Consider the following 23,906-nt stretch of genomic DNA (forward strand, 5'->3'; position numbering starts at 1 on the left):
AAGGGAAAGAGAAATGAAAGTGAGAGAAAGGTTAGGGGAAAAGATCACTCTGTCAGAAGTCATATTAATTGCCTTCAGATATTGTGCCAAATTCTAATATATACTGCATATTTGTATCCTTATAATAGCATGGTATTGAAATGAAAATATTTCTATGGATGAGGCATAAATCCTTGAAAAAGACATTAAGTCAAAAAACTTGAATGATATAGAAGGATCTGGGCCAAAGTAGTTGAAATCTGTGTGGAGTTTGGCATTACCTCAAACTAAGGAATTACTTTGTCACTAAAAAGTTTAAATAGAAACACAAAAATAAATTGGATCGGATACATCAAAGCAGAATGCCATAGACCCATTTCCTTCCTAGGAGCAGTAGAAAAACAGAACTTTTCCTTCTTCCTCTGAAGAGGAGATATCTATTTAGAGATGTTTTCAGAAGAACTAACTAATGGCCTCTAACTACAAAATGTCTTCCTGAACTCTCTGACTGGAGAGTAGGAAACCCTTACCAAGAGAGACCACGTTCTTATAATTCTCCAGCATGACTTCCCAATGCAGAGCTCTTTGGTGAGGATCCAGCTGAGACCACTCCTCCTCGGAGAAATACACAGCCACCTCCTCAAAGGACACAAGACTCTCCTGAAAGGGGAAAAAAGTATAGAACAGCATCTTTCCTATTATTTAGAAATTCCCAAAGCAAACATATACACTAAGGGAAGTAGCTATGCTTAGTAGGAATCCGTGGTTCAGATGACGAAATGGACAGAACAAAAAGCATGTGAGGGTGGGGCAGTGGGCATCGAGGGGTCAGTTGGTGTCTGGAAACAACTGCAGCCTGCGCGGAGGGTGGGGGGAGGCATGTGATCTGTCTCACCAACTGTCTTTGCTTGTGTGGAGTGTGCGGTGGAAGTGGAGGAACAGGCTGGACGGCGAGGGCTGAGAATGCAGGGGCTACGCCTTGGCGCCATCCCCCTCCCCACCACTTGCTTTGCCTCATTGCAGCGGCACTGGCAGAGGTGCAGTGGGGGGAGGTACGCAATCTGGCCTACCAGTTGTGCCATGTGAACCCTCTGCCACTCTGCCTGTCCTTGCTTGCCCGCATTTGCCCGCAAGCAAAGATAGGCAGTGGGATGGTGTCTGGACATGATGGGGCTTTTCAACCTTCACTTCAGAAGGAAGGAGAAGGAAAAAAGGGAGAGCAGTCGCTTGAGGGCTGCCTCTTTGCCAGTCTGTTTCTTTCAGATTTGTCCCGGCCCTCCCATCCCCTTTAAACCTTGGCCTCCCTCTTCGGAGGGTGATAGGGGGCAAGGTTAGGCTAAAGCACAGGAGAAACGGGGGAGAGAAGCCGCACAGCAAAGGAGAAGGGGCTCGCCCGCCTTTCCATGAGACCTCTCGGGTGACACGGCATGCCAAAACTAAAGTGTAAAAGGCATTCTTTCCAAGTCAGCAGCAGCGCCTAATTCAAAACAAAGCACTGCGCCCTTCCCATTGGTTGCCCCCCTTTTGGGAAGCGTTTCGTCACCAGTGATGTCATTCAGATTAAATCCTGGCGTGTTTTCGAAGGCAGAAGGCGTAGCTGCTGTTGCAGACCTATGGTTCTGCAATGCCCATGAGGTTTTGCGTGGAGAAGCAGATTGCTTCCCGCAGGGTTGGCCTCAACACCCGCTTCAGACAGCAAACAGAAGAGCTTTGCTCTTTTTCTCCAGGGCCTTTGAAATCCCCCCCCTTTCACTTTTCTACCTTAAAATTCTGGGCTCTGGCAGTTGGGACGCTTCATCTTTTGCCAAGAGTGCCCTGCCAGCGTCCCCTGGATGGCCTTCCCCCCTCCCCACGCAGTTCCCAGGGAGGGAGGGGGGGCAAGAGAGAGAGGAGGGGGAACAAACGGAAAGGACACCTGGACTCTCAGCGCTTTCTTTTGATTTGTATGCCGTGTTCCCTGAGGGGCCTCATGGAGAGGTGGGCGAGCGCCTCATCCTTAGCTGCTGGGTGGAGGGCTGGGCTGGGCTAAAGCAGAGGAGAAAAGAATGGGGGAAGAAGCAAGCCTCTGCCTGCTGCCAGTGCATCCCCCCCCCCAGTGGTCCCAGTTGCTGTGAGTGGTGAGCGCATCAAAAACAAAAAGTGGACTTCTGCACTGCCCCTTGCACTGCGCATGATGGCGAAAGGCAGAGAAGAGCCACCCTCCCTTCGGGAAAGAGCCTGGGGGCGTTTCAACAGTAGGACAAGCCGGTCTTATTCAGATCATATCCCAGCATGGGATCAAATCCCTGCAGGATTTTTTGTTTTAATTTCCCTTCCAAAACATGCAGGGGCAGCACTGGCAGCAGGTGGAGATCAGAGCCATGGGGTTGCCCACTTCCTGTCCAGCAGTCGCTGCAAACACATTTCAGGCAGCTGCTGTAAGCTGAGTCCTGCTTTTCCCTTTTGACGAACTCGCCACTACCTTGCAGCAACTGGCATGAGTGACTGCCTGTGCTGTTGCTGGCTTCACGGGAGCTCTTTGTCCTCCTGGCAGCACTGCTGAGATTTACGACCTCCCACCTCCGGCCTGCCAGAGCCCCTTCGCCAGCATGCCCATTTTTCACACTTACGACTACTACCTATGCCAGTGATGGCTAACCTTTTTGCCATCGCGTGCCAAAAGCCGGGGAAGCCGGGGGGGGGTGTTGCTGGTGCAGGTGCCCACATCCATAATTCAATGCACCCCACCCTCCCGCGCATGCGTACGTGACCTCCCCACACTTGCCCCTGCTTTTGGCATGCAATGGTACGGTGGGCCCGGTAGGCCCGTTTTTCCACCTCCCCAGGCTCCAGAGGCTTCCTAGGAGCCTGGGGAGGGCAAAAATAACCTTCCCCATCCTCCCGGAGGTATTCCGGAGGCCAGAAACAGCCAGTTTCCTGACTTCCGGTGGCACCAGAAGGCCTGAAAATCAGTTGGCCGGTGGGGGCATGTGTGCTGGAGCTGAGCTAGGGCAACACTTGCATGCCCACCAATAAGGCTCCGTGTGCCACCTGTGGCACCGTGCCATAAGTTCGCCATCATGGACCTATGCTGTCCACATCAGTGATGGTTTGCCCCCGGTTCGCACCGGGCCCCGCCCACTGACCCTGACATAATCAAAATGCTTCTGCACATGTGCAGAAGAGCACACACGCGCATGACCGAAGCAAGCACGCACGCGCGGCTCCGCTGCGAACCGGTAGTAAAGGTAAGTAGAACTCACCCCTGGTCCATATCCTCTGATTTCCTGAGGGAAATGGAAAATAAAAATCTAGTAAATGAATGTTCTTCTCTTACCTGAGTTGGAGGTTCAATCCTCGTTTCCAATCCCCCAAAACAAAGAGTCAACTTCCTTCTATTCTTCCCTGTGAGGAAGACAGAATTTCAAAAAGCATCATTAGTGAAATGGGAGGAGGAATGCTATAGAGGAGAGGACACCGAGAAGATGAGAAAGTTAGGATTCATCAAAGGAGTGGAAGGACCTTATATTACCTCCTGAGGTGTCCTGAATTGGATCTCCCGGAGGGATCCCCCTGAAAGACAGTTCTTCAGGGAGATTTGACAGATGCCTCTTTCTCTCAGGATCTCTGATCTCCATTGCGAAGGACTTGAAATAGGAGAAAAGAATTAATGGACACCACACATCATGAAGTGGTTTCTTTTCCAGTGAACACCACTGCAAATCACTCAGTGTCGATCAATTAGGCTGGGAAGGAAGAAAAAAATCCCTGTGCAAAATCTTTCTTCTAGAATGGATAAGGGAACTACACAAAGATTAGTGAAGCATCTACACATAGTATGAATTTCAGGAAAGGCTCGTAAGAAGACATCAAAATTTGAATACATTGATCCAAAGGCAAATATGTTTGTGTATAATATAATGCCTGAACAAGGGGAAGACATGTGGTTGAAGAGTTTAAAATTTGTATTAAATTATATTTTAAAATAAATCTTTTATAAAATGATGTATCCTTCTAGTTAACGCTGATAAACTACCAAAGATATATAATGAAATTTCAAATACATGTTCAAATAAATATGTAAAACATTGAAACTGTAATGTTATCATTTTATATGACTGCGCTAAAAAAAGTCAATAGTTTTCTTTCTTTCCCCCCTTTTCCCTACATTTCTTTCCCTTCCCTTCCCACCCACCATTTCCTACTATTTTCATTTTTTTGTATTTTATATCTTGATAAGCTTAATAAAACTATTAATAGGATACAAAAATGTGAACTTCTTGTTTATTATATTCAACTTTTTCTGGAGTCCCAAGAGGACATCCTCTCACCTGCAACTCAACCTGCTCCTTCTTCTCCTCCGCCTGGCTCAGGAGGAAGCCTTCAACCAGGGCCACCGCCTGGGAGCTGGTCTCTGCTCCACACTCCCGCACCCAGCTCTCCATCTGCAGGGGCAGAAGCGCCAGGAACTGCTCCAGAACCACCAGGTCCAGCACCTGCACTTTTGTGTACTTTTCTGGTTTCAACCATCGGCTACAAAAGGAATGGAGTCGGCTGCAAAGTCCTCGGGGACCCTCATCCTCCCGATATTGGATGCTCCTGAAGTTCCAGGCGTGAACTTGTGAAATGATGGTTCCTTCTTCCAGCATCTTCTGCCCAGTTCTTGTCCAGCTCTCCCCGTGGATTCCAGACTGAGCATCGGAAGGGCCTTTTCCACTTCCCCCACTTGCTAAAGGACGGCTTGCCATTCTTTCTCTGTCCTATAATGCAATTCTAAATTAGTGGAAGGAAAGTTGTGTACCTCCAAATGCTTTTTCATTTCTTGGAAGAAATATCTGTTGCAAGAAATATCCTCTGGGTTCTACTCCAAGTGGGGAAACAGACACTGGAAACATGGAGACTGCTTGGAAAGATGGTTTAATGGTGGACAGGATCACATGGCTTGAGTTCCTGAACAGAAAAGGGGAGATACAGAAAATCTTCGGGTTTTTATGCTCTCTCTGGCTCTGCATTTCTTGGGGCCCCAAAAGAGTATCCTGATTGGTTGTCGGACTCCCAGGAGGTGGGGGTTTTAGCTAGCCTTGCTGGCTGATGGTCACATGTGCTTCCCAGGTCACATGTGGTGAGTTTCTGCTGCTATTGTGTAGAGGGCTAATCCTATCTTTGTTGGATCTTTGGCAATTCCTACTTTGGCTCTGCCTGAAGGAGGCAGATCTTTGTTATGTAGAATAGACTGGCCCAGGCCTTAATGGCCCATTGACAAAGGGTGGAGGGCAGGAAGGTGGGAGCTGCTTTGTCTGTAAAATATGCTTCGCCATTTCTCATCCAGGGAAATATAATATTCTGTCTTTTTCATATTTCCTAAAATATTTCACTCTTCCAGGAAAGGGGTGCGTGCTAACTTCCTACATATCCATCTGGTTCAGTTCCAATACAGGAGGAAGGCGCTGGAAATAAAATGGCGGCTGGAGGCCGATTGGAAAAAAAGGTTCCCTTTATTGTTGAAGCAGATCCACCAACCACATGTGATTCTGGGACAGCTGACAAAATGGAGTTTAGAGTGGGTGGATTTTATACCTTCTGGATTCCTATGGGATCATGGTTGGCTCTATAGGCAAATGGGGAAATGCAAATCCTAGGTCTTTGTCTGAGCTAATTTGGTCAACCTTTGGCTTAATTGTGTTGCTTATTTGATGTTTCTGCCTGACCCAGTCTTTCTGAATGGATTACAAAATCTCCATTTCTAAAAGCTGGCCTCCTCAGTTTCCGCTTGGGGCAGGGAGATTGAGGCTGGTTTCTGCCTCCCTCAAGAGCATGTGTCTCCATTTCTCCCTTAGGGGAAATATAATACTCTGCTTCTTTTTAATATTCCCCCAAATATTTCATTCTTGGGGGGAGGGGCTTCCCACACATTCATAGCAATGTTCACCTAGCCATGGGAATACCTAAAGTCCTCTTAGCCAAAGAAATAATGTTGTCTCTAAAGAAGATGAACAAATGAGTTCCATTTTGTGATTCTCTTATAGAAAAGAGAATATATTCAAACAACCAGAAAGCAGTGGATTGGCCCATTCATCAACACACATCCCCAATTATATCGCCTTGTCCCGCCTTTTCTTTTAGGGGCTCCTTGACTGGGAAGCTTTCCCCCATGCCTCTTACAATCATGGGAAAGGGGGGTTAGGAGGGAGGGAAACAGGGGGTCCCAGGAAGGGATCTCCCACTCCTCAAACTCAAAAAACTGAACCTGGATGAGGAGTAGGCAACACAGAGAGAGAGACAGAGAGGGAGGGAGGGAGAGAGAGAGGGGGAGAGAGAGAGAGAGAGAGAGAGAGAGACCTACCTTCTCCACCTCTGGATTTTGTTTCCGCCTTTCAAACTCCTGCAGAGCTCAAAGGGTTAAAGTGAGAGAGAGTCCAGTGTCCTGGAAAGGCAAAAACTGAATAAAGTCACTGCCTTCCCAACTTGTAAGGCCCAAAGCTGAAGTGCCCCCCCTGGTGGATTTTCTGTGCACGGAAGCTGCTCATGCAAAGACCAGAGAAATGGGGGGGGGGGCAGGAAGGGGCTCCTTGACTGGGAAGCCTTTGGCCATGCCTCTTACAACCATGGGAAAGGGGGGTTAGGAGGGAGGGAAACAGGGGGTCTCAGGAAGGGATCTCCCACTCCTCAAACTCAAAAAAACTGAACCTGGATGAGGACTAGGCAACACACACACACAAACCTGCCTTCTCCACCTCTACCTATCTTTTCCACTTCTGAATCTTTAAGACTATCTTGACCCCTTTTTAACCTCCTGCAGAGCTCAAAGGGTTAAAGTGAGAGAGAGTCCAGTATCCTAGAAAGGAAAAACTGAATGATGTCACTTCTTTCCAACTTGCAACAGGGGCCCAAAGCTGAAGTGCCCCCCCTGGTGCATTTTCTGTACACGGAAGGTGCTCATGGAAAGAGCGGAGAAATGGTGCATTTCCCATGGGAGGCCAGGAAGGGACTCCTTGATTGAGAAGCTTTGGCATTGTTCTACTGTAGTAAAGAGCATTCTAGTAGTGGTATTAGAAAAAAAGCCATTCCCTAATAAGAATCTCATTTAAATCTGTTGCTGAGGAAGAAAGGAATAAGTCAACCGAAACAAGAAGGAAAGGTGACTGTACAATGTACTCCAGCTTGATTTTCCAAAGGAAAGGGAGAATACAAATCTAATAAATTTCCTCATTTTGCATTGAGTTGGAATTTTGACCACTATCTCAGCTCTACCATATGGATGAGTCAACTTCTTCCTACCCTTCCATGCTCAGTCGAGGACTACCTATAATATGTACATCAGCCGATTTCCTGAAGGACAGGGAAATAATAATCTGGTTACTGAATGTCCTTTTCAATGCTTTTCCAAGTATAGCAATGTTCATGTAACCAGGGGAATATGAGAACAAGCCATTAATTCCTCAACAACCATTCAACAACACTCATACCTGGATGAAGCTGTCTATCTGGATCCGCTCCAGTCCGGCTTCAGACCTGGGTACAGCACGGAAACGGCATTGGTCGCATTGGTGGATGATCTCTGGAGGGCCCGGGATAGGGGTTATTCCTCTATCCTGGTCCTATTAGACCTCTCAGCGGCTTTTGATACCATCGACCATGGTATCATGTTGCGCCGGCTGGAGGGACTGGGAGTGGGGGGCACTGTTTTGCGGTGGTTCTCCTCCTATCTCTCCGACCGGTCGCAATCTGTGTTGACAGGGGGGCAGCGGTCGACCCCAAGGCGCCTTGTTTGTGGGGTGCCGCAAGGGTCGGTCCTCTCGCCCCTCCTGTTCAACATTTATGTGAAGCCGCTGGGTGAGATCATCCTTGGTTTTGGGGTGGAGTTCCATCAGTACGCTGATGATACTCAGCTGTACATTTCCACCCCAGACCATCCCAATGATGCCTTGGAAGTGATGTCCCAGTGCCTGGAGGCCGTGCGGGTCTGGATGGGGAGAAACAGGCTTCGACTCAACCATTCCAAGACCAAGTGGCTGTGGCTGCCGGCGTCCCGGTATAGCCAGCTGACGCCATTGCTGGTTATTGGGGGCGAATCATTGGCCCCCACAGAGAGGGCCCGCAACTTGGGTGTCCTCCTGGATGCGCAGCTGTCTTTAGAGGGGCATATGACAGCCGTGGCCAGGGGGGCTTTTTGTCAGGTTCACCTGATACGCCAGTTGCGCCCCTTTCTGGACCGGGACTCCCTACGCACGGTCACTCAAGCACTCGTCACTTCTCGTCTGGACTATTGTAATGCTCTCTACATGGGGCTCCCCTTGGGGTACACCCGGAGGCTCCAACTGGTGCAGAATGCGGCTGCGCGGGGGATTATGGGAGCGACGGGGCGCTCCCATGTGACTCCTCTCCTGCGCGAGCTGCATTGGCTTCCGGTGGACTTCCGGGTGCGCTTCAAGGTGTTGGTGATCACCTTTAAAGCGCTCCATGGCTTAGGGCCAGGGTACTTACGGGACCGCCTTCTGCCACCAATAGCCTCCCACCGGCCGGTTTGCTCCCACAGAGAGGGCCTCCTCAGGGTGCCGTCGGCCAGACAATGCCGGCTGACGACCCCCAGGAGGAGAGCCTTCTCTGTGGTGGCACCTACCCTATGGAACAATCTACCCCCAGAGATACGAGTGATCTCCGACCTCCGGATTTTTCGTCGGGCCCTAAAAACTTATTTTTTTCAGTTAGCCGGTCTGTCCTGATTTTAGGGTTAGTTTTAAAATTTTAATATTTATTTTAAATTGACAAGTTTTAAATTATGGGCCAAATTTATAAATTATTTTAACTTTATTTTTTAACCGTGATGTTTGTATAGATGTTTTTTATCAGGCTGTTCACCGCCCTGAGTCCGAAAGGAGAAGGGCGGTATAGAAATTCGAATAAATAAATAAATAAATAAATCCCCATAGGAGGACTTTTCTGAGATGGTAAATTGATGACTTCCACCTAGAATATTCAGTGTATTTATCAAATGATGAAAATTCAGCCCACATCAAATGAAATGCCAGTCAATTTACCCTACTTTAGGACGCTCCATTTCTCTTTTTTCCTACGCTCAGCCATGCAAGTTCGCACAACATGCCCTGAACACAAACAGGTCAACCAAATTGAGGGGCTCAGTTCACGTACGTGAAACACAAAGGCTTAACATGATGATCTGGTTCACTACCCTCCCATGGTAAATTGAACTGCAGAGGCACCAAACCTAGTTTAGTGTCATCTGGCCCATAATGGGAATGCAGGCATAATCTTTTGCATCTCTTCCTTGCTGACCGTTCCTGATTTCCTGCTCAACCTTTGCCATGCAAGCTCACCCACTCCCCCTATGCAGGAGTTTTTCCGAAGAAATGGGGCAGAAAGACTATCCAGTTCCACCCCTTTCTTTTCTGGGACCTGAATTTATTCCTCGTCTGGAGCTCTGCTTTCCCCTCTGCCTGTTAGAATCATTGATCATGGGATCTGGGAGTCTCCCACTCCCAAGACTCAAATGATTGTATCTGGATGTACGCACAGCGTGCAGTTCTGGGGCAGCTGACCAACTAACTGGGTGAGTGGAAGGCTTCTTACATGGTTCTGTAACTTTGAAGTTTGGGGTTTGTGCAATATGGGCTTTGTGTTCTGAAAGGGAGTTGGGTAATCCTTTTTTTTTTCTTTTTTTTTTAAAGAAACAAACATTTAATAGATCAGTCATTCCTTCCATGTGACATCTCGGTGTTGTCTACAATAGTTCTTTTTGTTGTTTCTTCTATCTTCATTGTCGCCAAGTCCATTACAACAATTCATCACTAACAGAATATTCTGATTATAGCATTTTTATACATAACTATTAATTTACTTATTTGTATCTCTTTTCTAACCAATGGTAAAATTGATTCCATATCTTAAAGTATTCTGAATCTTCTCTTTCTTTAATCATCAAAGTCAATCTATTCATTTCTGCACCCTCTAAATTTTTTTTAATTACTTCTCCTTCCAAAGGTATTTTCTCTGCTTTCCATTGTTGTGCATAAACAATTCTTGCAGCTGTTATTACATGTATAATCAAATAGATATTTTCTATACTATTTTTTTCTGGAAGGATACCCAATAGGAACAGCTCTGGTTTTAAATCAATACATTGTTGTATCATTTCTTCCAGCCATATCTTAATTTTATTCCAATAATTTTTAGCTTTTGAACATGTCCACCACATATGATAATATGAACCTGGTAACTGGTGACATTTCCAACATTTAGCTGATTTATCTTTAAACATTTTTGACAGTTTCTCAGGGGGCATATGCCATCTCTCAAACATTTTATATATTTTAAAAATAAAAAACTTTATATATAATATCTTATATTGATTTTCCTTATATGCAGTGGACATTGTTAATTTATAATTCCTTTCCCATAACTGTTGCCATTTATCTAAATTAATTGAATATCCAAGATTCTTTGCCAAGGCTATCATTGTTTCCTTTACTTACTCCCCCTACAGTTCAATGCCAAGTAAGAAGTTACAGAATTTTTTAATTAATTTATCTACTGTTCCTGTGAGTATCCCATCCAACTCTTTTCTTTTCGGAATAAAAACCATATAATTTAGCATCTTTTTCATATCTTGTTTGTATCTGCATGTACATATACCAGTCCATCTCAATCCCGTTGTTCCAATTTTCGTTTCCCTTTCAATTCCCCCTTATCTGTTAATAAATCCTTGTATCTAACAACATTTCCAAAGTTAAAAACATTTGGGTGTATTAAAGCTTCCATTGTTGATAATCATATTGGTATTTTTACATAATACAGTATTTACCTCTAACTTTCTCCCACACCAATAACAATGCATTCCTTATATAATGTCTATGAAAGTACGTATGTATCAGGGGTGAAATCTAAAATTTGTTACTACCGGTTCTGTGGGCGTGGCTTGGTGGTGGTGGGGTAATGTGACTGGGTGGGCGTGGCCAACTTTTTTTTTATTTTTAAAAGCATTTTTTCTACAACCTTAAGAGGTTGCAGAAAAAAATGCTTTTAAAAGCCTCTGACGATCCCAGCTGAGCTGCGCGATCATCAGAGGCTTTTTTAAAAAACTTTTAAAAGCATTTTTTCGGCTGAAGAGGTTGTAGAAAAAGTGCTTTTAAAAGTAAAAAAAAAAAAGCCTCTGATGATTGCGTGGCTCAGCTGGGCATGGGGTGGGGGCAGGGATTTTTGCTACCAGTTCTCCGAACCACCCGCCTCCATCGCTACCGGATCAGGTGATCTGGTCTGAACCGGGAGCATTTCACTCCTGGTATGTATCTTATTTCTACCATACCATAAGAATGCATGCCATCCCAGTTGTAAATCATGACCTTCCAATGTTAATAGTCTTGTATTTCTTAATTCAACCTATTCCTTCATCCAAGTCAATGCTGCTGCCTGGTAATATAATTCCCAATTCGGCAGTCCAAATCCTCCACATAATCTCATGTCCTGAAGCATTTTTATGCTTGTTCCTGCTTTTTCCCCTTGCCATATAATTTTTTCAGTTGTTTAGGAGTCTAGTGGTCCACTTCAGAAAACTCAGTTTTGCAGCAATTCTTGTCAGCCCCAAGGAGCTTGAGAAATCTCTCTCTACCTCTCTTTCTCTCTCTCCTTCTCTTTCTCTCTTTATATCTCTGTCTCTCCCTCTTTCTCTCTCTCTCTTCCTGTCTCTCCCTCCCTCCCTCCCTCCCTCCCTCCCTCCCTCTCTATGTGTGTGTCTCTCTCTTCCTCTGTCTCTCTTTCTCTATCTTCTGGAGACAGGAGAGGCAAAAAACAGGCCATTTTAGTCCATCTTTTGGCCTCCTGGGCAGGGGTGAAATTCAAAATTTTCCCTACCAGTTCTGTGGGCGTGGCGTCATGAGTGTGGCAGGGAAGAATATTGCAAAATCTCCATTCCCACCCTGCAAGGCTCCCGAAGGTAAGTCCTACACTCGGCTGAAGGGTGGGCAGGGCGATGTGGGCAGGGCAGCCTCATGGTCCTACGTGGGCTGGATTAATGGCTTTGGTGGGCCACATGCGGCTCACAGGCCGTAGTTTTAGGACCCATGGACTAAAAGATCTCCAAGATCCCATCCACTTCTATTATTCTGTAAAGGAATAAGTCAACCCAAACAAGAAGGAAAAATGAAAGGTGACATTACTATATAGACCAGCTTGACTTTCTGAAGAGAGAATACAAATCTAATAAGTTTCCTCCGCTTACTTGAATTGGAATTTTAACCATTTCAGCTCCACAGTAAAGAAGAGTCAACACCTTTCTACTCTTCCATGCGAGGGAGACACAATTTTAAAATACATAATTAATAAAGTAGGCAGAAGCATTCTATAGATCTCTATTGGGAATAGGAGGACCTTATATTACAGTGATGGCTAACCCTTTTCTCGTTGTGTGCTGAAAACGTGCACGTGCCAGTACCCATAATGCAATGTGGCCCCCTGCACATGCACGCAAGACCCCCCAAATTCCCCGTCCTCCCATGCATGCGTGCATGACTTCCCCCACTCCCCCATGCATTCTTGCGTGACCCCACCCCCATTTTGGCCCTAGCAGGCCTCCCTGCAGCCTCCTGAGACCAAAAACGGGCCATGGGGGGTGTGCATGCTCCCCCCAGCCCCCCAAGCATGAGCGTGTGATCTCCCCGCCCCCACATAAGCGTGCGCACACTTCCTCTTTCTTTCTTGTCTCTTTCTTTCTTCTCTCTCTCTCTCTCACACACACACCTGGTCGGGGACGAAGTGATCCGGTGAGCTCCAGAGCAGCAGCAGTGGCAGGAGAAGGAAGACAGCAGCATGTACCCCGAGGCCAAGCACACCAGGCCCAAAAGGTGAGTGAGCCTCACCATGTCCCCTTAGCTTTTTGGCCAAGCGCAGCAGATCTCCCTCCCCCGCTGCATCGGCAAGGAAGATCTTCCACGCGCCTCTGAAGGCTGACAGCGGGCGGTCTTTCGGGGAGATGCTGCAGCCACTGTGCTAGGGCTGATAGGGGCAGTGGTGGTGGCAGTAGCAGGAGATGGTAGCAGCAGCCTTGGCAGAAGGGGGCAATGGTGGCGGGGAGGGCAAAGCCGCCAGCCCAGCAAGCTGTCCCCCCACCATCCCCACTGTGGCTGCAAAGGCAGTGGCTTTGAGAACTGCTGGCCAGCGGAAAGGGGGCTGCCCGGCCTGGCAAACTTTGTAGCCATGCGGCTGCTGCGAAGCTTACCAGGCTGCCCCCCCCAATTCCCCCACTGCAAAGGCAGCGGCTTCAGGAGCTGTTGTCTGGTGGAAAGGGGGCTGCCCAACCCAGTATGTTTTGTAGCCACGTGGCGTCCCCCGAGGCCAAGCACACCAGGCCCAAAAGGCAAGAGAGCCTCGCCATGTCCCCCCAAGACGGGTCTTCAGCCAAGCACATCAAGTCTCCCTTTCCCACCGCCAGTGTCGGCCTTACCTTCTAGATCTTCCATGTGCCTCAAAGGAAAGGTGGCGGCGGTGGCAGGAGAGGGCAGTGGTGGCATGGACAGCTACAACACCAGCGGTTTTGGGAGACACTGGCGGTGGGGAGGGGACCGCCAGCCCAGAAAGCTTCGCAGCTGGCTCTTTGAGAGCAACCATAATGCTGATGCAGCCCTCAATAAATTGAGCTAGGGGAGGCATGGCCAGCATCACGGCAGAACGACGGGCTTTTTGAGGGCTCTCAAGGACCCATCGATATCTCCGTGGTCCGAAGGTCCCCAGGGACCTAAGCATCTTCTAGGGATGACAAACAAGAGGAGCATATATTGGTCAACACAGGGAGTCTGCAAACTCCCTGGTAGGACTGGAAGAAGTTCCTCAAATCGGACAGCACAGAAAGTGACCTAGATGTCACTAGGAAGCTGGGGCAGCTACAACAAAAGTGGATGAATTAAGACAGCATGTCACATGGAGGTGAGAGTGTTTTGATTTTTTTTACCAAGAGTTTCTCTTCAAATCCACCTGGAAAATTCACAGGGTGGAAAAGACTAGCTGAAAGAGAGGAGTGAGAGTGGGTGTGTATCCACTATCAAATTCAGTAATTTGGCAGTGCGGAAAGCGAAACCGGAAGCTTTTTTACTATTTTGCTATTGAAAAAAGAAAGAGAGAACTTGGGGAATTTTGAACCTTTTTAAAATTGATAATAAGAATTGGGACATTCATTTAAATCCCATTTGAATGAATTATTATAGAATGGGGATGATTGCTACAAGAATCTTGAATCAACAAATCTTAAAGAACTGAAAGTGCTATGTTAAATGTTAAAACTTAACCTGTAGTGCCATCTAGTGGCGAAAGGAAAAAAAAGATATATACTTTGAAGAAATTTTAATAAATAACTGACCTTGACATTTTGGCTGAATGATAATTGTACAGCTGTGGAAGAGAGATTAAATGTCAGCCTCCGCTTTTACTGTTTCAGCTGCCATAAGAAACGGGTGGGAAACAGGGGGGCGAAGGGGGAGAAGGGCGCAGGAGTCTTTCCAAGAAACGAAACCGATTCTCCAAAGGAGCCGTCAGACCAACCGTCATTACATTCCTGATGGATGACATTGCCAGACGTGATTCCACCTGACCTTTGGGAGACCTTTGGATTGGATGATGGACGATGGACAATGGGGGGGGAGATGCTTTCTAGATGCAATTTCGCGCGTTTTGCTTAGTTCCAGCTTTACCTGGGTTGCGATCGCTTCATTTTCAGTAAAAGTACTAATCTCTATAAATAATGGAGTTTGGATCATTCTTTCCTGGATTTTGAAGGAAGCATACCTGACAATAAGCTGGAACTAAGCAAAACGCGCGAAATTGCATCTAGAAAGCATCTCCCCCCCTTGTCCATCGTCCATCATCCAATCCAAAGGTCTCCCAAAGGTCAGGTGGAATCACGTCTGGCAACGTCATCCTTCAGGAATGTAATGACGGTTGGTCTGACGGCTCCTTCGGAGAATCTGTTTCGTTTCTTGGAAAGACTCCTCCTGCCCCCTTCCCCCCCTTCCCCCCCCTGTTTCCCACCCGTTTCTTATGGCAGCTGAAGTAGTAAAAGCGGAGGCTGACATTCGGCCCCTCTGCAGAAAAGACGTTAGTCCTAGAATAGAAAGAAGAAGGAAAAAGGGAAAACAAAATATATACAGGAATTAAGGTTTATCTGGGTACTTGGTATAGACTTGCTGTACTTTCTTTGGGGCCCGGACATCCCGTTTATTCACCCATTCAGCTTGAGACAAACGGAAATGTTTCCAGGCCACCAGATATTACACTTTACCATGGTGTTTCCTAGAGTCTAAAATTTCCTTAACTTCAAAATGCTGCTCCCCCTCTATGAGTATGGGAACTGGAGGGGAGCTTCGTTTCGGCCTTAGCGGAGACGAGTGTTCAGGTTTCAACAAGCTAACATGAAATACAGGGTGTATTCATCTCAACCTTTTTGGCAACTCTAATTCAACTGTTACTGGATTAATCAATCTTAAGCACACGAAATGGACCCACATACTTGGAACCAAGCTTTTTTGACTTTTGGGAAGTCAACTTAGTGCGGACACCCGATCGGCATAGCCCACTGCATCCCAGAACTCCTGAGCTCAAGCGATCCGCCAGCCTCAGCCTCCGGAGTAGCTGGATTACAGGCTTGCGCCACTGCGCCCGGCTTTGAACTTGTTTTTGAACTTTTTTTTTTGCTTTGAACTTTACATAATTGTTCCTTCTTTCCTGGGGTGACCAGTTTGTATATCTTTTTATAAACTCTTTGAAGTACTTTGTTTTTGACTTGTTTTCTTTTACCCAGATGCCTTTTTATTGAACTCAATAGAATTAGATTTCTAAAAATTTTGGATTATGACTTGAAGAGTCAGAAAAAAAACTTTTTCTTTTGGCTACCTTTTATTGGATCTTTGTCTCTTTTTTTCTTTTTTCTTCCCTCCCCCTCTTTTTTGAATTTATGCCCTCTGGACAATTGGATTAATTTTTCTTTGTCTTTTTTTCTTTTTTTTTCCTATACTTCATTTTTAAATTTTTATATGGGAGATTGGGAACCTTAAATTTTTGGAGGGAGGTGATTGATTGGGACTTTTTCTCTTCTCTTTCTTAATTTTTTGCTAATCCAACCATTGGGTGGATTAGAGATTTGATTTATAATTTAACCACAAATGGATTATAAAATATTAAAATGAAGAAATTTACAGCTCATTTGCATCCTGCATCAAATCCTTCAGCGGCAGAAACACAGAAAACGTCAGAGATGATGGAACTAAGAAATTTTATGCAATTGCTTCATGATGATATAAAACAAGAGTTAAAAGAGATGAAAGTGATGATGGGGAAAAATGAAGAGAGAATTCAAAAAGTAGAAGAAAAAGCAGATATTACAGAGAAGAAAGTTGAGGAATTAGAAGAGAAATTAGCGTCAACGGACAAATTACAAGAAAAACCAATTATCTCATTTGAAATGGAATATTCTGAATTCTACTTAAGATTTCAAAATATAGAGGAAGAAAAAGGAGAAAATTTACCCAAGCTAATTGCTGAGATTTTGTCAGAAGCTTTGGAACAACCCAAGGAAAATATTTTAAATGAGATTGATGAAGCGTTTAGAGTATATACAAGATATGCAATGAGGAATAAATTACCAAGAGAAGTACATGTAAAATTCACAAAAAAGGAAAGATTCTACAAGCAGCAAGAATTACACCATTGAAACATAAAAATAAAGAACTTGTGGTTCTACAACAAATACCCAGAAGAGTTAGGGATCTGAGGAGAGAATATCAATTCCTAACAAAATATTTAATATTTAAAGGAGTGAGTTTTAGATGGTTAATACCTGAAGGAATTATGGTGACATGGCAAGAACAAAGACATAGACTTGATTCCATTGAAAAAGCAAAGTTGTTTCATAAACAATTTTGTGGACCGTTAGAGGAAGATCAGGGTGCAGTAGGCGAGACAAAACAGAGAGATGAAGAGAAAGATAAAGATGAAAAAACAAAAGAAGAAAGAGCATTAAGAGAGGGGGCAAGATCTAAAGATCCAATGGAACAAAGAGAGACAAGGGCGAAAAACTAGTAACAAGTAAACCATGGAAGAAGGAATTAAGAGCAATATCACTAAATGTAAATGGACTAAATGCGGCGATAAAAAGAAATATACACGTGGCCCCGTTGTGAACCAGTAGTAAAGGTAAGTAGAACTTGTAAGTACAGTTCTTTGAAAAGATAAAGTTTGTTTGCATTTGCTTTGAAACTGCTTGTAGAAATGCTAGCCAGCATCTACAGAAAGCATTCCATAATGTGGTGTGCTGTATCTCTACTCTAAACTGCTGGTTTTCAAGATTTCAGCCAAGAGTTCTATAAATTCCTCCCCCATCTTCCTCTGGGAGCCTGGCTGGAGACTCTTAAACTAATTACTGCAGTGGCAGGAGGTTTTTTTTTAAAAAAAAACTGCAATGTGAGAGTTCTGTAAATTACCACCAAACCCCATCTGGGCAGCTGTCTGAAGACGCTTGAGCTGATGAGCAGCAAGTGGATTTTTTTAAAACTACAAACGGAGAGCTCTGCGAGTCTGCTTGGAAGTTTAGTTACTCTTTCAGCTGAACCGGAATCAGCTGATCAGCGGTGGAAACAACTGATCAGCGGCCTGCAGGAAGTAAGTCAGATCTTCATTCATTTAACAAGCCATTTGATTCAATTAATGAATTTGATTTTAAAAATTTGTAAAATTGAATCTGATTCATTTGACACATTTTTTGAGGTACGAACCTAATGGGCAGGCTCCATTAGGTTCGTACCTCAAGGAATACCTGTATTTCTATTTTTCCAGTTTCACCCATCCTGTTCCTTTAATAAAGCATCCAGATTTACGCACATGGTCTGTTTTATTGGAGGATAGTTGGGTTTAGCTGCACACAGAGCAACATGTAACGTATAATGAAGACAGAACAGACCTTATGATTCTAGGAAAATTTCACCTTTGAGAGTGATGTATGCATGATTCAGAATTTAGGATTTCACCTACACTCACTGGGTGGTCCTGCTCACCACTTTTTAGCTAATTGCAACATGGTTCTTATCAGAAGTTAGGCTGCACGAAAGTGAAAAGGAAATCCGTCAGAAGCTACACCTCTGTGTTCAGGGAGGTAGGTGAAACAAACCTGGGAGAGACATAAAACTACACAGCAGGCTAAAAAAAACCTAAGCAAGTAAAACAAGCTGCATAAAAGTTTTTAAACCTTGGTTGAAACCCGAGTAAGCTTCTCAATATAACTGCAACTTTCAACTATTAAATTTCTTTTAATTGTTCATCCTTTCAGCTCTTCCCACACACTCTAGATTGATCTCCATGTGACAATTCCCTCATATCATGAGGCCTTTGACTGAATAATGTTCAATGTTTCTGCATATATACCGGCTGACTCAGGTCTCAGTTCTACATGGAGGATGCAAATTTAATTACTTTTGGGGATCCCAGTTCTACACCATGGGTGCAATTTGATTATTTTTTGATATTTTCCTTTTGGGTTTAGGGAAGCAGCATCTGTTAGACGTCTTCGCATCCCTCTGAGAGCTATGACTAACTGGGGGAATGATGACAGTTGGGGAACAGGAAGCTCATTTCTAAAAAATAAATAAAATGAACCTATATACCACGGGTTTCAAACTCCCCGCATGACATTACCATTATGTGATGCATTGCATTCCCTATTCGCGGAGCTGGGGGATGGGCGTGTCCTGCATGTGATGCAATCAGCCCGTGAGCCGCCAGTTTAACACTGCTATATACTGTATATACAGATACATTCAAAACCCTTTTTCAGAGTTCAGTCCGTAAATTGGAAATCCATACATAGAACCCATTAAATCAATAGTTAGCACACATTCTCATCCAAATGTATCTTTGTTTTGGGGATTCTCCAGTCTATGAATCATACTATGGGAAAAAAGACTATGGGGGGTGCTGAAGCCCTTTCCACATTCCAAGCATCTATATGGATTCTCCCTTGTGTGGATCCTTCAATGGCATGTAAGATGACTGCTTGTACTGAAGTCCTTTCCACATTCTTTCCATGCTCTTTAACATCTTCATCGATGAATTGGATGAGGGGATAGATGGAGAACTCATCAAATTTGCAGATGACACCAAGCTGGCAGGAATACCCAACACTCCAGAAGATAGGCTCAAGATACAGAAGGATCTTGACAAACATTGGGCGCTATCTAACAAAATGAAATTCAACAGTGAAAAAAAGCAAAGTTCTACATTTAGGGAAGAAAAACAAAATGCACAGGTACCATATATGCGGTACCTTGCTCAATAGTAGTAACTGTGAGAGGGATCTTGGAGTCCTAGTAGACAACCATTTAAATATGAGCCAGCAGTGTGCAGCAGCTGCCAAAAAAGGCAACACAGTTCTGGGCTGCATAAACAGAGGGATAGAATCAAGATCATGTGAAGTGTTAATACCACTTTATAATGACTTGGTAATTTATAATTTATAAACACTTGGAATATTGCATTCAGTTTTGGTCGCCATGATGTAAAAAAGATGTGGAGACTCTAGAAAGAGTGCAGAGAAGAGCAACAAAGATGATTAGGGGACTGGAGGCAGAAACATATGAAGAACGGCTGGGTATGTCTAGTTTAATGAAAAGAAGGACTAGGGGATATATGATAGCAATGTTCCGATATCTCAGGGGTTGCCACAAAGAAGAGGGAGTCAAACTATTCTTCAAAGCACCTGAGGGTAGAACAAGAAGCAATGGGTGGAAACTAATCAAGGAGAGAAGCAAGTTAAGAACTAAGGAGAAATTTCCTGACAATTAGAACAATTAATAAATGGAACAACTTGCCTGCAGAAGTTGTGAATGCCCCAATACTGGAAATTTTTAAGAAGATATTGGATAACCATTTCCCTGAAGTGGTGCAGGGTTTCCTGCCTGGGCAGGGGGTTGGACTAGAAGACCTCCAAGGTCCTTTTCAACTCTGTTATTCTATTCTATTCTATTCTATTCTATTCTATTCTATTCTATTCTATTCTATTCTATTCTATTCTATTCTATTCTATTCTATTCTATTCTACTCTACTCTACTCTACTCTACTCTACTCTACTCTACTCTACACATTTATATGGCTTCTCCCCTGTGTGGATCCATTGATGGGATGTAAGTTGACTGTTTCTTCTGAAGCCCTTTCCACACTCCATGCATTTATATGGCTTCTCCCCTGTGTGGATCCATTGATGGGATGTAAGTTGACTGTTTCTTCTGAAGCCCTTTCCACACTCCATGCATTTATATGGCTTCTCCCCTGTGTGGATTCTTTGATGGGATGCAAGTTCACTGCTTGTTCTGAAGCCCTTTCCACACTCCATGCATTTATATGGCTTCTCCCCTGTGTGGATCCTTTGATGGGATGCAAGTTCATTCCTTGTTCTGAAGCCCTTTCCACACTCCATGCAATTATATGGCTTCTCCCCTGTGTGGATCCATTGATGGGATGTAAGTTGACTGCTTCTTCCAAAGCCCTTTCCACACTCCATGCATTTATATGGCTTCTCCCCTGTGTGGATCCTTTGATGGCATATAAGATGACTGTTTCTTCTGAAGCCCTTTCCGCACTCCATGCATTTATATGGCTTCTCCCCTGTGTGGATCCTTTGATGGGATGCAAGTTCATTCCTTGTTCTGAAGCCCTTTCCACACTCCATGCAATTATATGGCTTCTCTCCTGTGTGGATCCTTTGATGGGTTGTAAGTTGACTGTTTCTTCTGAAGCCCTTTCCACACTCCATGCATTTATATGGCTTCTCCCCTGTGTGGATCCTTTGATGGGATGCAACTCCATTCCATGTTCTGAAGCCTTTTCCACACTCCATGCAATTATATGGCTTCTCTCCTGTGTGGATCCTTTGATGGGATGTAAGTTGACTGCTTCTTCTGAAGCCCTTTCCACACTCCATGCATTTACATGGCTTCTCCCCTGTGTGGATCCATTGATGGGATGCAAGTTCATTGCTTGTTCTGAAGCCCTTTTCACACTCCATGCATTTATATGGCTTCTCCCTTGTGTGGATCCTTTGATGGGATTTAAGATGACTGTTTCTTCTGAAACCCTTTCCACACTCCATGCATTTATATGGCTTCTCCCCTGTGTGGATCCTTTGATGGGATTTAAGATGACTGTTTCTTCTGAAGCCCTTTCCGCACTCCATGCATTTATATGGCTTCTCCCCTGTGTGGATCCTTTGATGGGATAAAAGTTCATTCCTTGTCCTGAAGCCCTTTCCACACTCCATGCAATTATATGACTTCTCCCTCGTGCATGTCCTTTTATTAACAATCTTGTTTCCATGTTCATTACATTTATTTGACTTCTCTCCGATGTGGAAACTTTTCTGTGACTCAAGAGACCCATTTTCTTGAGAAAGTGGGAATATCCAACTGTAATTTTTTCCTTCATCTTTCCATATATTGGCTGGTTCTTTGGCTTGTGATGGACAGGGTCCATTTACATCTAATGTGTCTTTGAAGAGACTTACACTTTTCCCAATATATTGCTTCTTTAGTTTTCCTCGTTGATCAATAAAGCCCTGCATCTGAGCATCAATCGAAGATGATGAGCTTTCGTTATTCCAGTTATTTGACAGGTTTCTCTCCTGCCTTTGGAATTCTATTTGAATTGCAGGTTTCTTCATTACTTCTCCTTGTCTAAAGACTTTGATTGATTCTCCAGAGACTTTATTGTCATTCTCATTATCACCTTCAAAGAGAAAGAGAAATGAAAGTGAGAGAAAGATTAGGGAAAAAGATCACTCTGTCAGAAGTCATATTAATTGTCATCAGGTATTGTGCCAAATTCTAATATATACTGCATATTTGTATCCTTAACAGTGGCATGTTATCATTATCATAGAAATGATAATATCTCTACTGATGAGGCATAAAACCTTGAAAAAGACTTAAGTCAAAAAACTTGAATGATATAGAAGGATCTGGGCCGAAATAGTTGAAATCTGTTTGATGGAGTTTGGCATTACCTCAAACTAAGGAATTACTTTGTCACTAAAAAGTTTAAATAGAAACACAAAAACAGATGGGATCGGATACATCTAAGCAGAATGCCATAGACCAGTGGTTCTCAACCTTCCTAATGCCGCGACCCTTTAATACAGTTCCTCATGTTGTGGTGACCCCCAACCAGGGGTGGGTTCTAAATTTTTTTTACTACCGGTTCTGTGGGTGTGGCTTATTTTGTGGGCGTGGCTTGGAGGTCATGTGACCGGGTGGGCGTGTCTAGCTGGTCATGTGACCGGGTGGCCATGGCTATGTGTATAGGGACTACTCAGAGGGCTGAAAAAAGTCATTTCTGACAGGTCCTCACACTTTTGACTGGTCCTCACACTTATGACCATCCTCACATTTATGCCTGTGCAGCATTCTTAACAACCATGTCACTCATTTCACAACTGCTTCTCTTCAACATGGTATAAGATAGGGCAAAAAACATAAAATGTGACGACAGTCGTAAATTCGAGGACTGGTCAAAAGTGCGAGGACCAGTCAAAAATAACTTTTTCAGCCCTCTGAGTAGTCCATATGCATAAAAGGATACAGCAATAGAGAGGGATGAAGGAAGGGAAGGGAAATTAGAATAGGAGTGAAGGTAAGAGAGGGAGGAAGAGAGGAGGAGAAGGAGAAAGAGGAAGTAGGGAGAAGAAAAAGAGGGGGGGAGAGAAAGTAAGTAAGAAAGAAAAGACAGAGGTGGTAGGTTTGAGGAGAAAGATTGCTGTACAATAAAAAAGATGAAAGGGAAGAAAGCCAACCCCAAACAAATATAAAGATATTAAGATAAAGAATGAATTGTTAAACTTTAAAGAATAAAAGAGAACAAATAGGAATAAATAGCAATAATTAGAAACACACATACAAACATACAACGTATTTTTTTTGAACAGAGTATTTGGCTGGTCCACAAATTTAAACAGTTGTAGGAGGTTAGCATCCACCCCTTTCCTAGAAGAATGAAATATTTTGGGAAATATTAAAAAGGCAGAATATTATATTTCCCTGGATGAGAAATGGAGAAGCATATTTTACAGACAAAGCAGCTTGCACCTTCCTGCCCCCCACCCTTTGTTAATGGGCCAGAGGCAGAAAGTCAATCATTTGTCAAAGGACATTTGCAACACAATAGCAACAGAAACTAACACAATGGACCCCATCAAGCCATGTGATCCTGTCCACCATTAAACCATCTTTCCAAGCAGTCTCCATGTTTCCAGTGTCTTTTTCCCCACTTGGAGCAGAACCCTGAAGGATATTTCTTCCAACACAGTATTTAATCATTTCAATTAAATTTACAATTTCTATATTTCCTTTTTACCATATTTATTCCTCATCTATTTTTTAAAAAAACCAATATTACCCTTCATCCTCATCTCTAATCTTAATCAAATTCAATTTTTCTCTTCTATATTATACCCCTTCGCATTGTCATCTATTTTTATATCCATCCTCACATTGGTTAATTATGTAATACAGTTGTTTAATACAAATTCAACATTTTAATATAAATCAATTAGTTATATAACTATCTTTTTTGTATATTAATCAATATGAACATGAATATTCCAATTATTTCCATGCAATCCAATTTCTTACAAATCCATTAATTATATTTACCAATAATAATAAACCAAATAATTTCCCCCATATATTCCTCCAAACCACAACTTAACCATTTCTGCTTTCAACACAATATACAATTAATAGTATCTCAATTATTACAATTCCCTAGTTAAATAGAGCTTTTTTTCTTTTGTGTTTTAAAATATTGAACCTCCTCTTGCCCTAAATTTCCCATTGTTTGCAGTTTTGTACCTACCTTTTTTGGTGAGGAAAAAGAAAAAGAAATCTCTCTGCCTCATTTTGTCATGTTGCAG

At 43.8% G+C, this 23,906-nt stretch overlaps 2 protein-coding genes across 4 annotated transcripts in view; both read right to left on the bottom strand.

The window, feature by feature from the left end:
* LOC139312201 (zinc finger protein 3-like) overlaps positions 1 to 23,906 on the bottom strand; it is a 31,225-nt gene that overhangs the window by 1,788 nt on the left and 5,531 nt on the right. Inside the window, exons 1-5 of one of the 3 annotated variants that reach the window (XM_070936800.1) lie at positions 6,302 to 6,323; positions 4,290 to 4,908; positions 3,491 to 3,605; positions 3,296 to 3,363; positions 510 to 639 (exon numbers count right to left, since the gene is read on the bottom strand). In XM_070936800.1, the coding sequence (XP_070792901.1) occupies positions 510 to 639; positions 3,296 to 3,363; positions 3,491 to 3,605; positions 4,290 to 4,706 (730 nt within the window). In that variant the 5' untranslated portion in view covers positions 4,707 to 4,908; positions 6,302 to 6,323. Of the gene's footprint in view, positions 1 to 509; positions 640 to 3,295; positions 3,364 to 3,490; positions 3,606 to 4,289; positions 4,909 to 6,301; positions 6,324 to 23,906 lie in introns of those variants that run through there. The other 2 variants (XM_070936802.1, XM_070936801.1) reach the window with 2 other exon arrangements.
* LOC139312221 (zinc finger protein 721-like) overlaps positions 20,010 to 23,906 on the bottom strand; it is a 34,847-nt gene continuing 30,950 nt past the window's right edge. The window contains exon 8 of the mRNA XM_070936823.1: positions 20,010 to 21,170. Within this exon, the coding sequence (XP_070792924.1) occupies positions 20,076 to 21,170 (1,095 nt within the window). The 3' untranslated portion in view covers positions 20,010 to 20,075. The remainder of the gene's footprint in view (positions 21,171 to 23,906) is intronic.

The sequence above is a fragment of the Pituophis catenifer genome, unplaced genomic scaffold (assembly GCF_029215685.1).
Source record: "Pituophis catenifer annectens isolate HBS135680 unplaced genomic scaffold, rPitCat1.0.hap2 SCAF_2, whole genome shotgun sequence".
Lineage (NCBI taxonomy): Eukaryota > Metazoa > Chordata > Lepidosauria > Squamata > Colubridae > Pituophis > Pituophis catenifer.